Below are 20560 nucleotides of genomic sequence, written 5' to 3'. Positions count from 1 at the left end.
TACCACCAGTGCTAACTAGACACTCGTGAACATCTCCCGCGTAATGCCATTGCTATCACACATGGCCCTGAAAATTCCCCCCTGTTCCCATAACCCCAACGGCGGCCCCAGCTCAACAATCTTACCCTTATCCATGACGCACACTCGATCGTACTGGATCACGGTACGAAGACGGTGTGCAATGGCAATCAGCGTCTTACCTTCCAAACCAGTCGCCAGTGTCTCTTGCACAAGTGCGTCTGTCTCAGGATCAACACTACTTGTCCCTTCGTCCACCAGCACAATACGCGTGTTGCGAAGAAGTGCTCGGGCAAGCGCAATCAGCTGCCGCTGTCCAAGAGAGAAGTTGAGGCCTTCGGTTTCCACGGCCGTGTCAAGTGTCACACGCGTCTCTCGAGGCTTCCCAGAGTCAGTATTGTCTGGACCGTCCCTCTCCACAACACTGCTTGTCTGGGTGTCTCCCTCGGGCATGGTGAATGACTTTTCGCTGCCTGGGAGAAGATGTGCCTCACGGAGAGCATGCCATAGTTCAGTATCTGTGTGCTTGTTGAAAGGGTCTAGATTCGAGCGAATAGTGCCCTGGAAGAGAGTGGGATCTTGTGGAATAATAGCCAAAGCGCTTCGGAGCCGGTGAAGACCAATTTGGCCTATGTCGATACCATCAATGGTAATACTCCCGCCAGAAATCTCTGTCAGCCTGAAGAGGGTTGATAGAATGGTGCTTTTACCAGCACCCGTGCGGCCAACGATGCCGAGTCTCTCACCCCCAGCAATTTTCAGGCAGAAGTTATCGACCACCAGCGGAAGACCAGGGCGATAGCGCATCTGCACAGCCTCGTATTCTATGGCTCCGTGCTCGGGCCAAGAAGGACGCACGCTGGCGCCGTCGAGGGGGGCTTCCTGGTGCAGAGAATTTGTGTACTGGAACAGACGTTCTGTATTCGACATGGAGTTGTTGACCTCGATCAGATACTTCACCACGACCTGCATCATGCCAACCATGGACATGCTGTAAGTCAGCAACAGACCCGAGATACTGAGAGCAACTGGTAGTGCGTTGGTAACCACGAGAATACCAGTGACCAGGTTCAACAAGATGCCGATGTTGTCAAGCCGAACAGACAGCCAATTGTGGCTGGCGAACGTCAGAAAGTTGGCACTGTCCATGTCATCGATGGCTTCATGGACCAATTTGACGAACTGGAGCTCCCGATCATAGGCGCGAATGCAGGCAGCTCCAATAAGAGCTTCATTTAGACGAGCAAAAACCACACCGTCGAGTATCAGTTGGTGTCGCCTCAGCTCTCGTGCACTGCTCCTGTAGTAGGAGATACACCACCAAAGTGCCGTCGCGCCAAACACTAGAGCGATGGCAAACTACTATTTGTCAGGTTGATTCTATGGCAAGGGAGTAGTGAAGGATAACTTACATAGTAGAAGTAGGCAACGATGAGAACATAGGAGCCCAAAAGTGCTGCTACGTTAATTAGCAGTTGCTGCACAGCAACGACCAGGTTGTTGTCCAGTGCATCAATGTCTCTTGTGAAGCGATATATGATACGGCCAAGAGGGGTTGTGTCGAAAAAAGACATGGGGGCTCTGAGAGTCTGCCAAAGCGCATTGTTCGACATAACCTGACTTGACTTGATACATACCAAGCAGGTGATGAGAGAAGACGAAAACACTAGTACGCATTGAGCGAGACTCAGGCCGGCATATATACCGATCTGGTTTGAAATTATTAGTGAATCTGCTCAAGTTCGATATGGAAGGAAGAATTCCTCCTACATTCTGACCGCGGGTGAGGCCGTACTTGTTGTCCACCCACCATGAAAGCCATAAGCCCCCCAAAATACTTGAGGCTCGGAAAAGGAGCTGTCCAACAACCATTGCAAGGCCATTCCATAGGGAGCCAGAAGCCCGCAACCACGAAACATATACAGAGAAGGGAACACTATCGACAATCTTAGCCTCTTCCTGCATCAAAACCTCGGCTTTCGTCGTGTTGTTATCGGGGCCGACGGAATCACCCTTCTTGCTTTCAGTGCTATCGGTCTCCTTTTGCTGATGTCCTCCGACGGCAACCAGGCTGGCGAAGGCAGGGTGCGACTTCATCAATTCCTCATAAGTACCTATCGCCTCGATACGTCCATCGACCATCCAAATGATCCTGTCGAGCCGGGACAGTAGATGCAGGTGGTGTGTTGCTAAGAACCGGCATTTGTCCTTGAGCAAACCGCAGATGGCCTCGTTAAAGATATGCGTACCTACATGCGCATCAACAGCTGAAAGCGGATCGTCAAGTATTACGATGCCAGCGTCCGAATATATCGCGCGGGCGATGTTGATACGTTGCTTTTGCCCTCCCGAGAGAGTGACGCCTCGTTCACCAATTTCAGTCATATCGCCATGTGGTAGGAGTACAAAGTCAGGCAATAAAGCGCAGGCATGTACCACTTCGGAATAGAGCTTCTGGTTGAAAGGCTTCCCGAAGGTGATGTTGTCTCGCACGCTGGCGTTTTGGATCCAAGCATACTGTGGGCAGTACGCCCTGTCAGCGGCAAACTGCAGAGTGCCCCCGGTCTGTCTCATATCTCCCGCAAGAGCACTAAGAAGAGACGTCTTTCCGGATCCAACGCTTCCGATGATGCCGACCAGCTCGCCTCTCTGGCATTCCAAGGAGATATCGTTCAGCGAGAACGGCTCGTCGCTATCCTGGACTGGGCGGGCTTTTGTATCCGAAGTGTCGGTCCCCTTCTTTTCGTGCCCCGCTCGTTGTCTCCTCAAAGCCCTCGACAGGCGATTGTTGTTCTCTTTATCCTTTGATGATTCACCTTCCTCGTTCGATGGTGGGATCTCCCACGTGAAAGACGCATTGCTGAGTTTGACAGCTGGAGCAAGAGTAACGTCTGGAACTGTATGCGCTTGTACTTCCTCAGCAAGCAGAAAGCCCTCGATCCTCTTGATCGATTGGACTGCGTCCGCAGCAAGACTCAAGGATACGGGCAGCCAGTTGGTTGGGACGCGCAGTAGGTACAGCATCGCTAGGGATGAGAAGACAACCGCTGGATCAAGACTGCCATTCACAACCGCGTAGACAATGAACGTGATCATGATGGCAAGGACGGGTAGAAACTGAGCGAGGGTTCCTACGGCGCACCGAATCAGGTGCATGATGCGCAAGGCTCGAGTTTCAGACGCTCTGATGTTTCCAAGTCGACTCTGAAAGAATCCCTCCCAGCCAAAGTACTTTACGAACCGGATACTCTGGAGGATCTCTTGCGTAAGTGTGACACGCTGGTCAGTGACTATGTTGATGCGATTCCGGCTTGCCACCAGGGGTCTCGTCGCGTATGTCACTGCGGCGAGACCAAAGATGAGAGTGGCTGCTCCTGGTAGAGCTGTCCAGCCCAGGTTGTAAACCAAGAGTGCAACTGTTAGAATGAGTTGATAGAGTGATAGCCAGGAAAGGTGGAAAGCTGCTAACGCCTGCTCGATGCGGGCGGTGTCATTGGAGACCAGGCTCATCACACGTCCGTTAGACCAGCCTTTCTCATCTACCCGACAGGAACCATCGCCGTATGGACCCGAACCCGAATCCTCACTCCCTGCTTGGCCCCCAGCTTTGGCTCTATTGGACAGTTTCAGTGACTTGTTGAACGCCATGGCTATCAAAGCGCTGCGTGTCTGTCCACCGAGTAACATGCCCCGATAGTAAAACTGACTCGAGGCAAAAGTCTGAAGCATCTGCAAGATTGCGATACCGATGACATATCCTATGCCAACTGCTACTGGCTTGGAGCCGCGTGTGTCGTGTCCGTCGGGGTAGGCATGTTGAACCCACTCAATGAGGAATCGCAGCGTGAAAGGCGTCATCACCTGTAGAGTCGACACGACGAATTGACTGACAGCACCGAGCCAGAAGTCAAACTTGAAGACCTCGTAGAGCGCCCATAGGAGAGGTAGTCGATTGCGAGCAACTACCCGTTTTCGAAAAGCGGTGTCGAGACTGGGCTGGAGTGTGTCCATCAGCCTTGCGTCTGACACTGTCCAGATATCATTGCGTTCCAGGTGACGTTGGTATCCGATCTACCATCAATTATCACGGTCAGCACGAAGAAACATCATACGTATAGCAGGGACAGATAGATGAATATAGTCTCACGGTCATGAGCGGACTGAGCCAAGCAAACCAAAGTTTGCTCAAGATACCTGCATCTTGTTCCGCAGTTACCTCCCTCTTCTCAGGAATGTCAGGGACATTGTGTTGGCCGAATGGCCTCAGCCACCGAGAGCGCATCGGTCAGACTAATACGCACAAGGCCTGTAGATACCACGCTCACAGGGAGTGGTCGCAGTGGATGGAAGAATGGGCGACAGCGACAATATCCGCAAGAGACCTCAGATTGAGACTGACTTTGGCGCTTTACCTATATGGCACGGCACAACGCCATCATCACATCACGTATATTTGCGACCGCGTATTTCACGTGCCCGTCTCCCCAATAAGACACCGATCATAAGTTCCATTGTTGGTTGTACGCTCGTACCGATTCGGAGCTCATGCTCCGGAATAGCTGTTGGTTGGTGATCGACACCTCTACTCTCGTGAGAGCTCGAGGCTTGACGTCGCCGCATACCGGGCTCCTCCTGCAGGGTCAACATCCCCGTCAATGCAAGGTCATCGCGCTAATGCACAGTCACTGATAACGGACCGAGCCGTCTTGGCCTCACAACCTACCCTGAGTCTTTGCCATCATACACATCCACACATGCGTTTCAACCAAAATGACCTGGTAGTAGAATTCAAACCCCGTACCAGTGAGTACTTCAGGCATGTGCTTCAAATGTACTTTGTCGTTGAGCTCTATTCATGCATTGAAGTTGGTGGATCAAAGCAGCTACATTGCCCGAAACATCCAGCGATCTGAAATAGTCGGATACAACTGGTGCAATGACAGTAGAAGAACCGTTTCCATCGCCTTTCACGTCAAGCAGTACGTCTCTGTAGCTCTCAAATAATATACAATCACTGACTCGACGTCAAGGCGGTCAACATGCGATGCAGGACCAGCTGCCAACGCAGCTCTACACAACGATTGACAAGTTCACGCTTGAGTCAGGAGAAGTTCTGACCAACGCGACAGTGGCCTTCACCGTCAAGGGTCGACTTAACACTCAGAAAACCAATGCCGTCGTCATCTGCCACGCCCTTTCCGGCAGTGCTGATGTTGCGGACTGGTGGTCACCACTTTTGGCATGTCCCGAGAACCCAGTCCTCGATCCCAACAGGTTCTGCCTCATCTGCTGCAATTCCTTAGGAAGTCCCTATGGCTCTTCGAGCCCGCTATCTGTCAAACCAGGCAGTGCATCTTATTATGGACACTCGTTCCCGAAAACAACTATTCGTGATGATGTCCGGTGAGTATACGCACGAGTCTAGGCCCAGATAAAGGCTGACTCGCTTCCAAATAGAATCCAAAAATTCGTCGTTGAATTGCTCGGGGTGCGGTCGATATATTGCGTTATAGGAGGCAGCATGGGGGGTATGATGGCGCTGGAGTGGGCATTGCTCGGGAAGCATTTCGTGCAATCTGTGGTTCTCGTCGCGACCGCAGCCAGGCAAAGTCCTTGGGCTATAGCGTGGTGTGAGAACCAGAGGGCAACCATAAAGTCTGATTCCAAGTTCCGTAGTGGGCGCTATGGTGACGATCCTCCTCGAGATGGCCTCGCAGCAGCGCGCATGGCAGCGATGATATCGTACCGGACGCACTCATCTTTCGAAAACAGATTTGGAAGACGCAGGCTGGAGACTTACACAGCGCCCAACAGAATGTTCTCTAAAGTCAACGGCAACCGTGTGCCATTCGCGGTTGATGTGCACTGCGCGGCACGAGATAACGGGCACTACGATAAGTCGGGCATATTCTTGGCGCAAAGCTATCTGCGTTACCAAGGAGAAAAGTTCAATGCTCGCTTCGACGCCAACTGCTATCTCCACATCTTGGACAAGATCGACTCCCACGATATCGCCCGTGGCCGGTACCCAGGTCTTTCGGACGACGAGGCTCTACTCAAAGTCCTTGCCCAGATCAGACAGCGCACACTGGTTGTCGGGGTCCCTACAGATGGCCTCTACCCACTCTCTGAGCAAGTGCTTCTGTCCCAGGGCTTGAAGAATGCAACTTTCGCAACGCTCCAGAGCAATGATGGGCATGATGCGTTTCTTATCGAGGGTGAACAGCTCAATGAATTGTTGCGATCATTCCTCGGCTCGGATCCTGACTTATAAGTAGCCATAGAGTCAACGTTCCACTTGTGTTAATAGACCAAAACTTGTACTGCAGTCGAATCGATTGGGGATGGCATTATGTTGGCGTTGGCGATTGTGCATATTGTGACCGTGGTGATGAATGCATCGTCTGTATAGTTCCCAACTTAGTATTGCCATATCTATGATCCAGTTGTACCAAGGCCCCCATATTTTAAATCTTGACGCTGAATACAATTGTCGAGACCAGAGCGAAGAGAAAAGCAGCAAACCCAAAGGGCAGTCCGAGCCAGGCTTGGCCCCAACTCATGCCCATACGGAACGCCAAAGCCATCCCGGGGCCTGCCACCAAGCTTCCTATTCCTTCTGCGACCGAGATGAGCGCATAGAGCCGCCCGATGTCGCTTGTCGCGTTGGGGTGCCGAGACTCTACAAGGCTGGTTGCTAGACTGCGCATGGTTGGCGCGAAGCCTGAGCCCAAGGTAGATACCACGAGCCCTAAAGGATGCTTAGCTTTTTGACATGGCATGCCTTTGCAATTTTTGGCTTACCAATTATCATGCCTACTGAGGTCTCTGACAAGAATATGATCAAACTGCCTAGAATCAAGAGGATGATGCTTGTTTTGCCGATCCAAAGGTCTCGAGAGGTTGCACTCCAGCTTGAGAGTGCGTACGTAGCAATGAGAGGGAGTATGACTGTGAACAGCGCAATGTTTACACCTGCCCGTAGTGAGATGAGAAATCCTGCCTAGTAGGTGACGAAATGCGTTAGAAAGGCATCCACACCAATGGATTCAGAAAGTATGAACTCACCTGGGCCAAAGTCCATCCATATCGCTTCGATACATATTGGAAGAGCATATTAGCAGCTTGACGCCCGACCTTGGAGATGAGGAAAGTGAAGACAAGGGCGGATAGGGCTCTGTCTTTTATGACGAAATCGAACGAGTCTTTGTTTCGAGTAAGCCAACTTCCCCATTTGCCGTCACTCTTGGATGGTATCTCTGCTTGTCCACTGATTGTGTAGTCGGAAGATATGTCATTGGTGTCCTCGCCGGCCCTCTTGGAGTCAACCACTGGCAGCGTTTCCGGCAGCCCAAGTGCTAATATGACACTAAGTCCTTGGAAGGCCACGGCCAGCAGGAGAGGGATCCATGTGTTCTTGTTCATCAACATCGAGGCTATTGGAGGGACAATGAGATCTGCGACGAGGTCGGTACAAAAGCGATAAAAGAACACGGTACTCCTGACCTCTGCTGGCACTACATCAGCAACCACAGTGGTGAGTAAGGTTGTGCCCGTCGTTGGGCCACCACCGATAATGAAGAAGAGTGATGATAGCCAGACTGCGTTCAAAGGTAAATGCAGTACCCCGACCTTTGAAAACATGGTTAATACTACTAGAACGTGAATAGAGGTTTGGCGATACTTACAAAGAATAGCGTCAACGCCCAGGACAAAGTATACCCACCCAAGGCTAATACCAGGATCCATTTCCGTCCACGCAAGTCTGCCACATAACCATAAGGGATTGGAAGCAGAATTGCGGGAATAGCATCGAAAAAGTACTGCCAGCCCACAACCGAAGCGACCTTGTCCTGCACTGGGTCGATCTTACAGAGGCGCTCAGGGACGAACCCATCACGATCCACTAACGACGGATCGTGCCGCAGATAGTGGCGGGTACAGGCAACGGACTCAAAGAGCCGCACTCTTGGCGCAGAGTAGAGAGATTCGCCGACGTCCGAGACGACGGCGAGGGCGATGCAGAGGAGCACGACGTAGATCCACGGCCATGAGCAGCGAGTGCGGTGCGTATTCAAGTTGGCAACTGGCCTGGACTCGCCGTTGGGTGTTTCGGACTGTGGTGAGAGGAGGGCTGTCCTTTCATTGACGTGGGTTTCGTGTCCATTTTCGCGATGTTGGTGCATTTTTACTTAATGAAACTCATGAGGATGTAGGAAAATAGAGAAGAAGAAAGACGTGCTGCTGGAGGAGAGTGCATAGCGACTAATGCTTTGACTAGGGCGGTGACTGAGACGGGAGATAAGACAAGCATGGGTGCAATTGAAGTGACATCACAGCCAACAGCGACGGGCTTTTGTGGGTGTGTCAAGGGTGAAGTTGATTACAGCCCGGATACGTATGACAGGTCATCATCATGCCGCGGTGTTATGAGAGACGTCGCGGATGTCACGTGCCGTATTGCATACCTGAGGAATTTCCTTCATTTGGATAACGCACCATTAACTGCCTACCTGACCTATTGGATTTATGCCCTACCATTCCCTGCTTGCCGCTATTCAATATTTTGGGCGATACATTGGCCAACACTGGTACTGACTGGTCCTCACATTAATTGGCGGGCTAGTACGGGAACCGACATGACTGAGTACACCAATGCTGTCATCAATCTACATTCAGCTGAGGCTCAAGCAAAGGTAAGCACTCCACACAGACATCCAAAATTTGAGAACAACTCATACTAAACTACCCTAGAAATGATAAAACTCGCGTTCGCGTTCTTCCCAGGCTCGCCATTCAACTGGCATGTGAGGACTGGCCGCAGCCTCTTCACTAAACGCTGAGTTTGGATCTTGGCTGGCTGTATCAACGGTAATCAGCTGCTCGCTCCGTTCAACTTGTGTAACATAACTTACAGGATATGCCATGGTCTTGATAGAATGGGTGCTTCGGGTCAGCACAAATGCCCCGGGCCGCATACGAGACACCACGCTGAGCAGGATATTCTCCTTCTCCAGCGTTGTTGATCCAACTGCTGCGTTGAAGTAGACAACGTCGTGCTGGCGGAGGTCCCGAGGAGCGTCTTTGATATCGCCTGCCTCGAATGTGCAGTGATGCGTGTCCTCGCAGAGTTTGTCAAGGACTTTGATGCTCTTCTCTAGACGATCGGGAAGAAGCTCCAGACTGTGGATTCGCACGGTTTTGGCTTGTTTCTTGGCCCAATTGGTTACCCAAACAGCTGTCTCTGGCATTGCACCAGATCCCAGAATGGCTATGGACTCGGGAGCCTTGTCCATGACGGATAGGAGGCCCGACCACTCTGCTTTGAGCACATATTCATAGAATTCATGAATCGGGGTGGTGTTAAAGATCTGCCAGGCTATATGCGATACGACAGTCAGCGAACGATGCACAATCAGTGCTCAAATTCATACCATCAGTTGCGTCTTGCGCAGCTGCAACCCTGTCCGCCCACGTCACTTCCAAGGCGCCCTCGCACTCTCCCATGACGTATCTAATGTCTGGCATGAGGCCTAAGATGTCTGGATGAGCGAGAACCGCCGTTTCCAACTCAATGTCGAGGGTCGTGAAACCTATGACTTTGTAAAACTTGTCCCAGAATGGGACGACCTGATCGGCCTTTTCGGGCGTGTCCAAGGGGCACAAGGATTTTGCTGCCTTAATGTTTTCCACCATGGTATTTACATAGACTTGACCTTCGGCTTCCAGGTCTCGACCCGGGGTTATTGAGTCAGTCGTCATTGTTTCGGAGGTGAGAATAAGATTGAGGCAGAATGATGGTTAGAATGTGACAAAGATTTTACAAGGAAGCGTTTGCAGTCAGTCTGTAGATTGCGACGAAATGGTCGTTCAGTCCTCTTTTGCTGATGTCTCCAACATCGTAATTCCAGGGGAGCTGATTTTCAATTATCAGTTATTCGCCCATTTAGGAACAGTATAGCTGCACAGTCATATCCTTCAGGGACCCTGCAAGGTCTTTTGACCCGCCATAAGTCGCTTCCAGGAAGCTTGCCATCGCACACACCATAATACTAGGTGCACATCCGAATCTGCAGGGTCATTCGCCACATCAACGTCTCATCCTGCATCGTTAGAACCTCTGAATAAACCGGTGAATTTATGGCTCCGATACTGCTGCAAGTTGCCTGTCTGTGTTTATGTAACTGCGAATTTCGGCCAAACCAACATCGGTGAAAATATCAACATGAGCCCCTCGAGTACCTTAGACGAGGCCGCAAGAGCGCACACAAGCAACCACAGCACCAAGAATGGTGAACATAATTCCAACGGGGCAGCTTTGCCAAAAGCAGTGTCCAAAAATACACGGAAGTGGCATTTCGATACTCTTCAAGTCCATTCTGGTCTTGAGAACGAGACCGGCCATGGGCAATGCTCCCTGCCAATCTACAACTCGGCATCATTTCGCTTCAAGTCATCAAAGAGCATCGAGGATGCCTACAGCTTTGCAGATGGCCCAAGGAGCCCGTTCTACATGTACAGCCGACTTTCCAACGTGAGTACTTCCAGGTCATATACTCCAGGAACTTGATGACTGACGGATGTGAAGCCTAGTAATGTCGGCTTCGAGAAGCGCATGGCGGCCCTAGAGCTCGGAAAAGATGCTCTTAGCTTCGCAAGCGGTGCCGCTGCAATTTTGACAGTCGCGCAATCCTTGGTTACTGTTGGCGATAATGCTGTTGTGAGCGGTGCTGTTCATGGTGGAACGTATCATCAATTCGAAGTCATACTCCCTGCCATGGGTCTAGAATGTCGCATCATGGATACAAATGACCTAGAAAAGGTTGAAGCGGCGATTGATGAGAGGACCAAATTCGTCTTCACTGAGACCATCAGTAACCCCAAGTTCGCAGTAGCAGACTTGGAGGGTCTCTCAGCCATTACGCGACGTGCAAAGATTCCTCTCATCGTGGACGCTACCTTTTCAGCTGCTGGCTTCTTCTGTCAGCCAGCCAGATTTGGTGTCGACATTATCATCCACTCGGCTACCAAATGGATCGGTGGCCATGGAACGACATTAGGGGGAGTTGTCATAGAGACCGGTGTTTCCGAGTGGCAGTCCAATGCAGCTTGCTATCCCCATCTTCACGCAAAGCGAGGCCGCGAGGGCACTGATACCAGCCTCTACGACCAGTTTGGCAACGAAGCATACATGAGCTTTCTACGATGGGAGTTCATGCGCGATACAGGAGCTTGTCTCGGTGCGCAGGCCGCCCAGCAGCTCTTCATCGGCGTCGAGACCCTTTCGCTTCGCTGTGAGCGCCAGCACCGCAACGCTCTGTTCATATCGTCTTGGCTGCGCAACCACCCGCGCATCGCTTGGGTCAAGTACCTGGGCTTTGAAGACCATCCGTATCACCAGCTCGCCTTGAAGTACCTGAAGGGCTTTGGAACTGTTATGACTTTTGGGTTCAAAGGGACAGTGGACATTGCATTTGATGTTGTCGATTCGTTTGAGATTATCTCGAACACGCCAAATGTCGGAGATGCAAAGACTACGGTAGGGCATCATTGGTCGACAACGCACAAGGGATGTTCGGTTGAGCAGAATGAGGCAATGGGTGTGTATGAGGACCTCTTCCGGTTGTCACTTGGCATTGAAAAGGTGGACGATCTCATTGCCGACTTCCAACAAGCATTTGACGCAGTGCCACTCAGAACTTAAATGATCCATTTGTATTATATGAGAATGATTCAGCTCAATTGCGGTAACAAAATCAAGAAGCATGAAAGCCACTTAAACTTTGAATGACAGTGTGCTAGAGAAAAGACCTTAAAGCTACTGCTGCATACTACCGGAGAGCACGATTGTCGCGTTGATTTCTGTATAACATGTGCCTTGCGGTGACCAGTTCAGGCTCGCGTCATCAGAATGCTCACTGAATGTTATTCCGCAAATGAACAACCATAAACGCAACGTCAGGTCGGTCAGAGGCTGACTACCCCCGGAAGCCCTCTTGACTAGTGCGGTTTGTGCTGCTGTTGGTTGCGCACAAGTCAACGTGCAGCGTGACCATGCAGCGTCAGAATGCCCTGCACGGACAGAGTCTCTGCGGTACCATTGCCCAACAGTTTATTATGTAGTGAAACATGATGTATGTTTGCAGTGCGTGGTGGGCTCCAAACATAAGAAACCCGGTAACAACTACGGAGTATCTGGCTCTTAATTACCAGGCACACATTACTCACTGACGTAAGATTTCAGCAATGGCCGAACAAACACGGCTCTACATCTGGCTGAACTTGCCAGATAACCAAGGTCAGTTTATGTGATCAGAGTACAAACATCCATGCTAACAGGTTTCTGTCAGTCTCACTCGAGTGTGAGTGGCGATATGTACAGCAAAACGGAAACGAGGCTCAGCAATTTCACAATTTGTACGTTGCGCCCAAAGTCCGCAACTCAGAGCCATTGGAGACCTCCCTCGGTCCCGGGGTGTGGATCTCGGACAATGATTCACAGTCGGAGGCTTGTCAGCTCAGAAAGAATCAAGATTCAGCGATCGCTGCGCTTCTCCAGCAATGTATCGCGCAAAAAGAAGCCATGTGCATCTTCCAGATTCCTAGAGTGAGTGGCTTTGTAGGGCATGCCAACCCTTGGGACTTTCGTGTGGCAGACTGTGTCCTTGTTTCTTCGACCAAGACATTTCTCTCGCCACTTCAGGAGATAACAGCTCCTTCCGACTCTACCAGGACCATCAATGGCGTATTCGAGGCCATAGAAGCACCGATCGGTGGTATCCTATCCCCTCTGGAACTATGCAATGACTCTATCGACAAACTTGAGTTTGAACTCACACGAAGGCTTTCCTTTCCTTTCATCTCGCCAGAGCCCATCCGCAAGCGGCGCATCTGCTTCCTGATATGGAGTCGCATAGCGGCCAAGAGAGCGGCATGGGCCAAAGCGAAGGCGCTTGGTATCGAAGTGGTAGTTATGAGTTCCGGCGCATGGTCCAAGGATGACAAGCCACCACACGAGTATCTGATAGACGGCTACATCAGTATGGACTTGACTACAGACGATGGCTTCTGGAGAAGAATCGCCGATGCAATCAAAGCATACCCAGATCCAATAGACGGCCTCTGGGGGCCGTGGGATCCATTCATGGTGTCAACGGCCATGGCAGCGAGAGATCTGGGACTCTATACACCAGAACCAGAGGCTTTCTCGGTTTCAACAAACAAGTATCGCACGCGCCAGATGCTCGACCCCGACGAGAAAGACTTCTTCACGGTGCAGAGCCTCAAAGAGCTGGAATCGAGACTACAGTCTACTAAATCCGTCAACTTCCCTGTTGTATGCAAACCAGTCGCTGGACTGAGCAGCTGGGGAGTCTACCGCGCAAACAACGCCGCACAATTGCGTGATGCCGTCGAGAAATCTCTCATCGTCAGCCAAGAGCTCCCCGATCTGAGTGTTGTGGTCGAGCCATACATCGACGGGCCTGAAGTGGATTGTAACGTTGTCCTCTTCAGGGACCGGGTTCTGTACACTGAGATTGTAGACGACTTTCCTTGCTCCGCAGACCTTGCGGAGGATCCGACAGGAAAGCTCTTCACAGAGTCGCAAGCGGCTGTGCCCTCGAGACTCCCTGAGAACGAACAGCGGGCCATCACCGATGAGGTGGTCTCGGCAATTCGTAAAATGGGCTTCGACACTGGCGTGTTTCACTGTGAGGCGAGAATTTGCAACTCGTCTATGGAATACACTTTCACCAAAGGCGCAACGATTCCAGACCTTGAGCCTATAGCAAAACCCAGAAGTTCCGAGGACACTCCGGTATATCTTCACGAGGTCAATGCCAGGATGCCGGGGCCAATGAGTTCAGCCTCCAGCGTCATCGCGCGCGGAATCGACTTGTGGATGTTGGGTGTTCTCTGCGCCGTTAGTGATTGGTCTCGATACGAAGCGTTTTCAGCTCCATTTCTCCACCCAGAGGTCACCGACCACACGTGGCTCATCAACTGTATCGTGCCTGTCAGCCTGGAGCGTATCAAGCTCCTGTTCCCCGATCATCCGGCAGATCAGCTTGCACACCAGGCGGTGGATAGCAGTTACAGCCCTATATTGGAGCTGGCCAAGACTCATCCCGATTTGACGAAGCATGTGGCACGACACCATGTGTATATAGAGCCTGCGACGAGATTGGGAGGCAAGGAGGGTGACTGGCTGTGGACCATGTGTATGGTGTTTCACACTCCGCATAGTCGAGAGCACGCATTCCAACTAGCTCAGGAATTTCCGGAGGTTTACGAGGCTTTTGTGAGGGACAAGTATGGCCATGGATAGAGTCATGCAGTTACGCGGAAAAGTCGTGTTCTGTGAGAGGTAAAGAGAGAAAGTCTGGTAGTCGGGGAGGAAGCCTAGTAGGCATCTGAGATATATTGAGTTGGTGTTGTGAGTGATAAGGTGCCCAAAAGAGAGCTGCCATGAGCTTCAACATTAGCTCAACTGATTTAGATAAATAAGACCTTTAAAGCTCTTTAGAAGTATATATACATATTGGGCCCTCGGACACAATAGCAAGCGACTTTCAACATCTGCAGGCCGATTGATCCGCCCCACTCTGGCTGCCTTTGACGCTGTCGGACTAACTGTATTGCCGAAGCTGAACCTCTCCCTCTGGCCTCCATCAATTCACGCTCAGTGCCATCAGCATCATTCAATCTCTCTCTCTCTCTCAACCGTGGCCATATTTAGCTCCGCTCCCGAAACCTTCTATTTCTTTCAACCCTTCTAATTCTCACGCGCATCCCCCAGCAGCCTTTCTCTCATTTTTTTCTTTGCCTCACCTCGCCTCGACCCGACCGAACCCTTGCTCAACAATGCTCACCGAGAGAAGCCCGTGAATCGCGCTACAGCCGTTATAAAATTCCGGATTATACCCACCCAGCGAGCGCGTTCTGCCTCGCTTCGTGGAATAACCGGGGCTTGTAGAAGGGACCTGCTCATATCTCGCAGTTCATCTGGAGTTTGGGGCGACCTAGCAGTTTCATCTGGAGGTCACAGGTAGCCTGGCAGCGAAGCCGGCTTCTCTTCGGTGTGCGTCGTCGAGTTTGATCTGTAGGTAAGTACCGACTTTTGTGATACTGACTCTTTAGGTTCTTTAAAGTCAGCGGTATGTGATTCACTGCACGAACTATGGCGACTCCATCATGTATCGATATTGAGCAGACACCGACCGTCGTTGAGTGGGAATGGGAGGGCGCGACGCGTTCATTAGCCACTCCAGATCCTGACAATGTCCCGATACGATTTACGATACACACCGATTCGACCTACGACAAACATCGCGCTCATTTCGAGATAGTTGTTCCTGTCAAATTTAAAGACAAGCCGAGTAGTGCGGCGATTTTCTTGCGAATTAGCCCTTTATTCATTACATGTTTCCGCTTCTCCACAAACATTGATACTTTGGACTCGATAAAAAAGCAGCGGTTCGACTCTGCCACATGCCTCGAGTTTGAGCTGAGCAATTCTATCGCCGTGCTTGTCCCCAGCTACGTCAAAGAGCCAGTATCAGCCTCCCGACCACGGTCTGGCAAGGTTCTGGACTCTCTCTACGAGCTGTCCCATGTCACTGCTCTACGAATATATATCCAAGATTCTCTATTATCCCTCGACCAACTCAATTCCATCAGCGACACAATAACCAAAAGTCACCTTGAACCCTTTTCTGGCCCCGAGTATGATGTTTCGCGCATGTTCAGTGGCAGCGGAGCAAAAGCTACAAAACTCGCTGCACCCAAACCTCCATCATATGAGAAGGCGACGAGCTCACAACCGCCGAGCGCTCCCTCATATCAACGTAAACGACCTCGACAGGACAGTCCGCAAGGGCCCGATAGCATCAGCCAAGTCTGGGATAAGCTGCAGAAGCTAGAGTCCTTGTTTCACAACAAGGTCGGAGAGCTAACAGCTGAGAATGCTAAGCTCCGAGACCAGAAGCCAAAGCCTGACGAGTCGCAAGCTGAGACTACCCAGCCGACGGACCAGCCACAGGTGGTCATAGAGCTGAAAGCTGAGAACGCTCGGCTTCGTGAAGAGGTAGAGCGTTTGAAGAAGAGGCAGGAGGATCTTGAGGCAGAGGTCGCATCACTACAGACCGCGCAAAGAAGCGAGAAGGATACAGAGGAGGTTGCAATAATAGAAATTCGAGACGATATTGAGTCACTGGAGCGTAGATTGTCTTGGGTCGAGAATGGAAAAGACGAATACTTCGTGAAGCAAATAAAGCAAGAAATCTTTGACGAGTTAGCGACGCGTGTCTTGGGTGGCTAGACGCTTGTATCAAGGTACAATATCAATTCAGGAGACCAAGACACTTTACCGATACACATCAGGAGTGAACAATGGCCGAGAAGCCAGTACATGACGTTACGATCGCTTCTTTTTCAACATCACACAAGAAACCTGAGCAACGGGAGGAAACCTCTCGCCGCGGACACCGGAATGGTAGAAGCGACGTGCTGCGTCCTCCTTTTGGGGCCTCAAGCCACACCTCCCACAAACTTGACAGGACGAACAATCTTGATCGTCCCTGTGGGTATTTGTGTCTATGATACGGCGTGACCAATCATGCTCCATCGCAAGCGCAAACGACATGACCGTGAAGGCAAGATGGTCCTCAACAGCGAAGGATGATCAAACGTTCAGGAGTACAAGTCACATACCATCAAGATCAAAAAGGCATTGCTCGTTTATTGCTATACGCCCATATCTAATCATCCTGCCAGCCCGGATAACAAAAAGAATTATCTGTCTCAAATAGTGATTGTTCTAGCCAATCGATTGATCAATGAAGCTCAGCTCCACCAGAGAGGAGAATGTTGACGAGCTCTTCGTCTTGGGCCCTCACAGCTACTTCGAGGGCCGTCATGTTGGCCGAGTCTCGGGCATTGATATTTGCTCCGTGATTCACTAGTAGCTCGAGAGCACTTGCACGTCGAAAGCGTACAGCGATATGGAGGGGAGTTGTGCCGGAGTCGCGCGAGTTCACATCTGCGCCGGCCTTGATCAGCGAGAGAAGAATGCCGGTTGTTCCATTGCGTGCGGCGATGTGTAGTAGCCTAGATGGTCTGCTGTTGGAATCGTTGGAGTCGGAGGTGAGTGAACTCGAAGACGCAGGCGGTGCTCGCGGCTCTGGGTTGGATATTCCCGGGGCTGAGACTGAGACTGAGAGCTGACGAGGGCTAAGCGTGTCCACTAGTGAACCACTAAAACCAGGCCAGTCCTCATCGAGAGACGAGGGCCAGGGCAGGGCGGTAGGGTCGTCTAGGGGGCCGTCTAGTGCCCAGACGCCAAGGTCTTCCGACGCTTCGGCCCGTACACAGGCGGAGTCAGAGCTAGAGCCAGAACCAGAGGCAGAGCCAGGGTGCTGTGGCGGGTGCAATGGCACCGCCAAGTCCTGCGAAGTTGCTTCTGCCGTTGGTTGTACTGCGATGTCCGCAGTAGTGTCGTTATGCTGCTCACGTTGCCGTTGTCGCGCTCCTAAGGCTTGTGAGCATCGAGAAGAGGAGGGTAGTTGCACCAAGGTCGTAGTAACATACTCGATGCCCTCTTGGCAATTCTGTTGCGTTCGCGGAGACGCTGCGTTTCCTGCTGCTTCGGCGACGGGAAGAGGACGCAGGCTTCAAGCTCTTCCATTTCAATTGAGAGCCAAGAGGTATTGACCCTGCCAGCGGCATAGAGCTTGTCTTTGATGCACGCAGGCACAGTAGAAATCTGACTTCCAAGACCTCCAGACTGGTTAGAAACCTCCCGCCCAGCCTCAAGAGTGGCGGTCCATACTAATAAGCAATGGTGATGGCGTATACTACGGCTCCACGGCATAATCCTTGGCGATCAGGAACGCGCAAACTACGACTCTGAACGTGTCGACGGAGGAAGTTTTGCGCATTTTGGACCCCAAACACTCCAGGCGTCAGCAAAGGAGAGCAGAGCAGGGTTCGTGGCGTGGCGAGAAGTTGGCTACAGCCTTAAGGGTATGTTTCTTGCATGCGCATAATATCATATACCTACCAAAACAGGCAACTGGAGTGGCTCATGAGATCATCGAGGTATCATAATCGCGTTTGTCGGCCGTGCCGTAGACATATACAGACTAGACAGATTCCTTCTGGCAATCACCCATATCCCAAAACAACAAGATGCCAGCACACCTCGTATGTGTACGAACTCCACTGATAAGAGGTGATTAATGGGAATTAACGGGCATAACTACCTCGGACTGCGATCTGACGCTAACGATATGGATCTAGCTGATCTCAATAGAGACCTAGGCAATCAATATATATTCTCCGGAGCCCGACAGCATTTTAGGTCCCGGCTTGGCTTCCCAGTACCGTCTGTAGTGTAAGACTGAGAGTAAGCTTAAATGGTTTGTAAGCTTACGTCCGGCTGTACTGTATCAATTGACGGTGAACAATGAATGACACTGAATATAAATTCTGTTCAAGTCAGAGATCAATCAAATGTTGTCCTAGAAACAAAGCATGTCAAGGACGAATGGGAAGGCTGCCGGTGTCAGGACCTTTTGTTGATGCCGTTGCAGTCGTCGATGCATGGTCAGAACAGCGGGCGCAAGAGCAGATTATGACTGCGCGCCTGGCCTGTCACTTGTGTCAGTGAATTAGCCATGCGCCATGGACTGTTTGTCGGGGAAAACAGGTACCGGAAGATGTTGATCCTGCTAACTGAAATGAGCAGTGATGATCATCTACCTAGTCGGAGCATAGCTATCTGATGCGAGCCAACAGCCCTGCGATTAGCCACCGTGCTGACCAGCACCATTGCGTGATAGATGATCCTTGGAGGGTTTGCATGTGGCTTGGGGGGTTAACACGGGCGGCACATCACTACATTTCTTACACGGCTGCACGGCAGGAGGATGGCAATCAACTAAACTTGACACTTAGAAGTAATGTGGCAAAAGCACTAGACCGGCAAGGTAATGTACCTGGATAATAGATACCGCTTGACCTCGGGTATCTATCACGTCTCTTGTCAGCGTGAGGCATGGTCAACATGGCTCGAATGGCTGCCAGAATGGTTCTGACCTAACCTCTATATCATGAGCTAGTGTTATGAGTGTAGAAGCCTCCCCTCTTCGAGTTGACGGATATCACTAACAGCCCACCAACAGACACCTATTCAAGGTTTCGACTTTCATATCCACCATGTCTCATTATGCGTCCAAGGCCAAGCAACCCTCCCAGATAGATCAGCCGCCACCAATAGCGACTATCAAGTATCAGATCGATGATGGCGTGCGACATACCTCGGAACAAGCTTGGAACAGGGGCTACACGAACAACCCCAACATAAAGCAGATTCCTGTGCCATACGCTCTCCATGATCTGCGCGCAGTAGCTTTCCCAAACGGCGCAGACTGGTCTTTCTCTCATTCTGCAGAGATCTTGAAGGATTATGGCTTCACTGCTATCAAGTTTGACCCAAAATGGGCCAAAGTCGATGACGAGGTGCAGGCCGGAGATTACGATGACTTGCAGACTTTAGAGGAGACTTATTTCCCTGAAGTGAAAGATTCGGTCCTCAAGTTAACAGGGGCGAGGCATGTATTCATCACAAACAGCATTGTTCGAAGAGGTGATGCGCCGGTTAAGAAACCTGCGAATGGAACTGGTAGCTCGGCGGTCGTCAATGGCAAAGATCACAAGAGCGTACCTGATAATTACAAAGCATCAGATGAAACGAGACCGACGCATCTCGCATCCTTCGACAACTCGAGGCCTGCGAGAGGAGCACATGTAGACTATACGCCTGTTGGTGCTCGGCGCTCCATCCGTCGCTGGAGGCCAGACATTCGCAAAGCCGCGCTTGAAGCCGGAATCATCGACGCCGAGGACAATATTTGCGCCTCAGCTAATCTTGACGCTCAAGACAAGGCGAGCAACGATATCATCAATGCAAAGTATAACGCGGACGGCAAGCTGGGACCGCGTTACGCAGCCTACAGCGTCTGGCGGCCCATGCGAACAGTCACGCGAGATCCCTTAGCAATGGCGCCTCGATGGTCTTTCCCCAAGGGCGGGGCATTAGGATTTCTAGGGTATGAGTCTCGAATGCTAGCTGCGCCTTCTATGGGTGGTGACTTTCTACGAGAGCTGGAGTCTGTGGTTATCAGCGAAGCAGATGCGAGAGCATATGAGAGCTCGGGGGTGGCGACAAGTGGACTGGAGAGTCCTCAGTGGTATTATCTTCCGGAGCAGAAGCCAGACGAGGTCATTGTGCTCAAGTTCTTTGATAGTGCTGCTCTTGGAGGAGGTTTGGTGTCTGGTGATGTTGGGGGTGCGCCTCATGCGAGTCCTGATCTTGGCGATGCTGCTTATGGGCCTGCCCGTTGGAGCATTGAAGTTAGATGTATCGCCATATGGTGAGGAATTGCAATAGCCTGATGGCATGTTGAGAGGTCTCATGTAGTTCAGAAGTCACGAGTGTGTTATGTTCATTCAGGAGTTTCTCAATCAACCTGGTGTTTTC

The 20560-nt window shown here is 51.2% G+C and overlaps 9 protein-coding genes across 9 annotated transcripts; 5 read left to right on the top strand and 4 right to left on the bottom strand.

The window, feature by feature from the left end:
• Window positions 1-15: 15 nt before the first annotated feature.
• FMAN_07165 (uncharacterized protein) lies at window positions 16-4029 on the bottom strand (the record flags this gene model as incomplete). Its single annotated transcript, XM_041830756.1, has 3 exons — window positions 16-1377; window positions 1431-1727; window positions 1789-4029. The coding sequence occupies 3 exons, from the start codon at window positions 4027-4029 to the stop codon at window positions 16-18; spliced, it is 3900 nt and encodes a 1299-aa protein (XP_041681387.1).
• Window positions 4030-4954: 925 nt separating this feature from the next.
• On the top strand, window positions 4955-6292 carry FMAN_07164 (putative homoserine O-acetyltransferase; the record flags this gene model as incomplete). Its single annotated transcript, XM_041830755.1, has 3 exons — window positions 4955-4997; window positions 5049-5421; window positions 5476-6292. 3 exons carry the CDS (start codon window positions 4955-4957, stop codon window positions 6290-6292), a joined length of 1233 nt encoding a protein of 410 aa, XP_041681386.1.
• Window positions 6293-6485: 193 nt separating this feature from the next.
• Window positions 6486-8204, bottom strand: FMAN_07163 (uncharacterized protein; the record flags this gene model as incomplete). Its single annotated transcript, XM_041830754.1, has 4 exons — window positions 6486-6769; window positions 6823-7021; window positions 7087-7650; window positions 7707-8204. The coding sequence occupies 4 exons, from the start codon at window positions 8202-8204 to the stop codon at window positions 6486-6488; spliced, it is 1545 nt and encodes a 514-aa protein (XP_041681385.1).
• Window positions 8205-8768: 564 nt separating this feature from the next.
• FMAN_07162 (uncharacterized protein) lies at window positions 8769-9780 on the bottom strand (the record flags this gene model as incomplete). The annotated part of the gene is made up of 2 exons (XM_041830752.1): window positions 8769-9397; window positions 9453-9780. The coding sequence occupies 2 exons, from the start codon at window positions 9778-9780 to the stop codon at window positions 8769-8771; spliced, it is 957 nt and encodes a 318-aa protein (XP_041681384.1).
• Window positions 9781-10243: 463 nt separating this feature from the next.
• FMAN_07161 (putative O-acetylhomoserine (thiol)-lyase) lies at window positions 10244-11722 on the top strand (the record flags this gene model as incomplete). Its single annotated transcript, XM_041830751.1, has 2 exons — window positions 10244-10552; window positions 10607-11722. The coding sequence occupies 2 exons, from the start codon at window positions 10244-10246 to the stop codon at window positions 11720-11722; spliced, it is 1425 nt and encodes a 474-aa protein (XP_041681383.1).
• A 542-nt stretch (window positions 11723-12264) lies between these two features.
• On the top strand, window positions 12265-14347 carry FMAN_07160 (uncharacterized protein; the record flags this gene model as incomplete). Its single annotated transcript, XM_041830750.1, has 2 exons — window positions 12265-12316; window positions 12369-14347. 2 exons carry the CDS (start codon window positions 12265-12267, stop codon window positions 14345-14347), a joined length of 2031 nt encoding a protein of 676 aa, XP_041681382.1.
• An 852-nt stretch (window positions 14348-15199) lies between these two features.
• Window positions 15200-16339, top strand: FMAN_07159 (uncharacterized protein; the record flags this gene model as incomplete). Its single annotated transcript, XM_041830749.1, has 1 exon — window positions 15200-16339. One exon carries the CDS (start codon window positions 15200-15202, stop codon window positions 16337-16339), a length of 1140 nt encoding a protein of 379 aa, XP_041681381.1.
• A 514-nt stretch (window positions 16340-16853) lies between these two features.
• Window positions 16854-17890, bottom strand: FMAN_07158 (uncharacterized protein; the record flags this gene model as incomplete). Its single annotated transcript, XM_041830748.1, has 2 exons — window positions 16854-17548; window positions 17608-17890. The coding sequence occupies 2 exons, from the start codon at window positions 17888-17890 to the stop codon at window positions 16854-16856; spliced, it is 978 nt and encodes a 325-aa protein (XP_041681380.1).
• Window positions 17891-19236: 1346 nt separating this feature from the next.
• On the top strand, window positions 19237-20457 carry FMAN_07157 (uncharacterized protein; the record flags this gene model as incomplete). Its single annotated transcript, XM_041830747.1, has 1 exon — window positions 19237-20457. One exon carries the CDS (start codon window positions 19237-19239, stop codon window positions 20455-20457), a length of 1221 nt encoding a protein of 406 aa, XP_041681379.1.
• Window positions 20458-20560: the final 103 nt, after the last annotated feature.

This window comes from Fusarium mangiferae, assembly GCF_900044065.1.
Source record: "Fusarium mangiferae strain MRC7560 genome assembly, contig: FMAN_scaffold005, whole genome shotgun sequence".
Taxonomy (NCBI): Eukaryota; Fungi; Ascomycota; class Sordariomycetes; order Hypocreales; family Nectriaceae; genus Fusarium; species Fusarium mangiferae.
The sequence above is the reverse complement of the archived record's forward strand: the minus strand, read 5'-3'. Positions and strand labels throughout refer to the sequence as shown.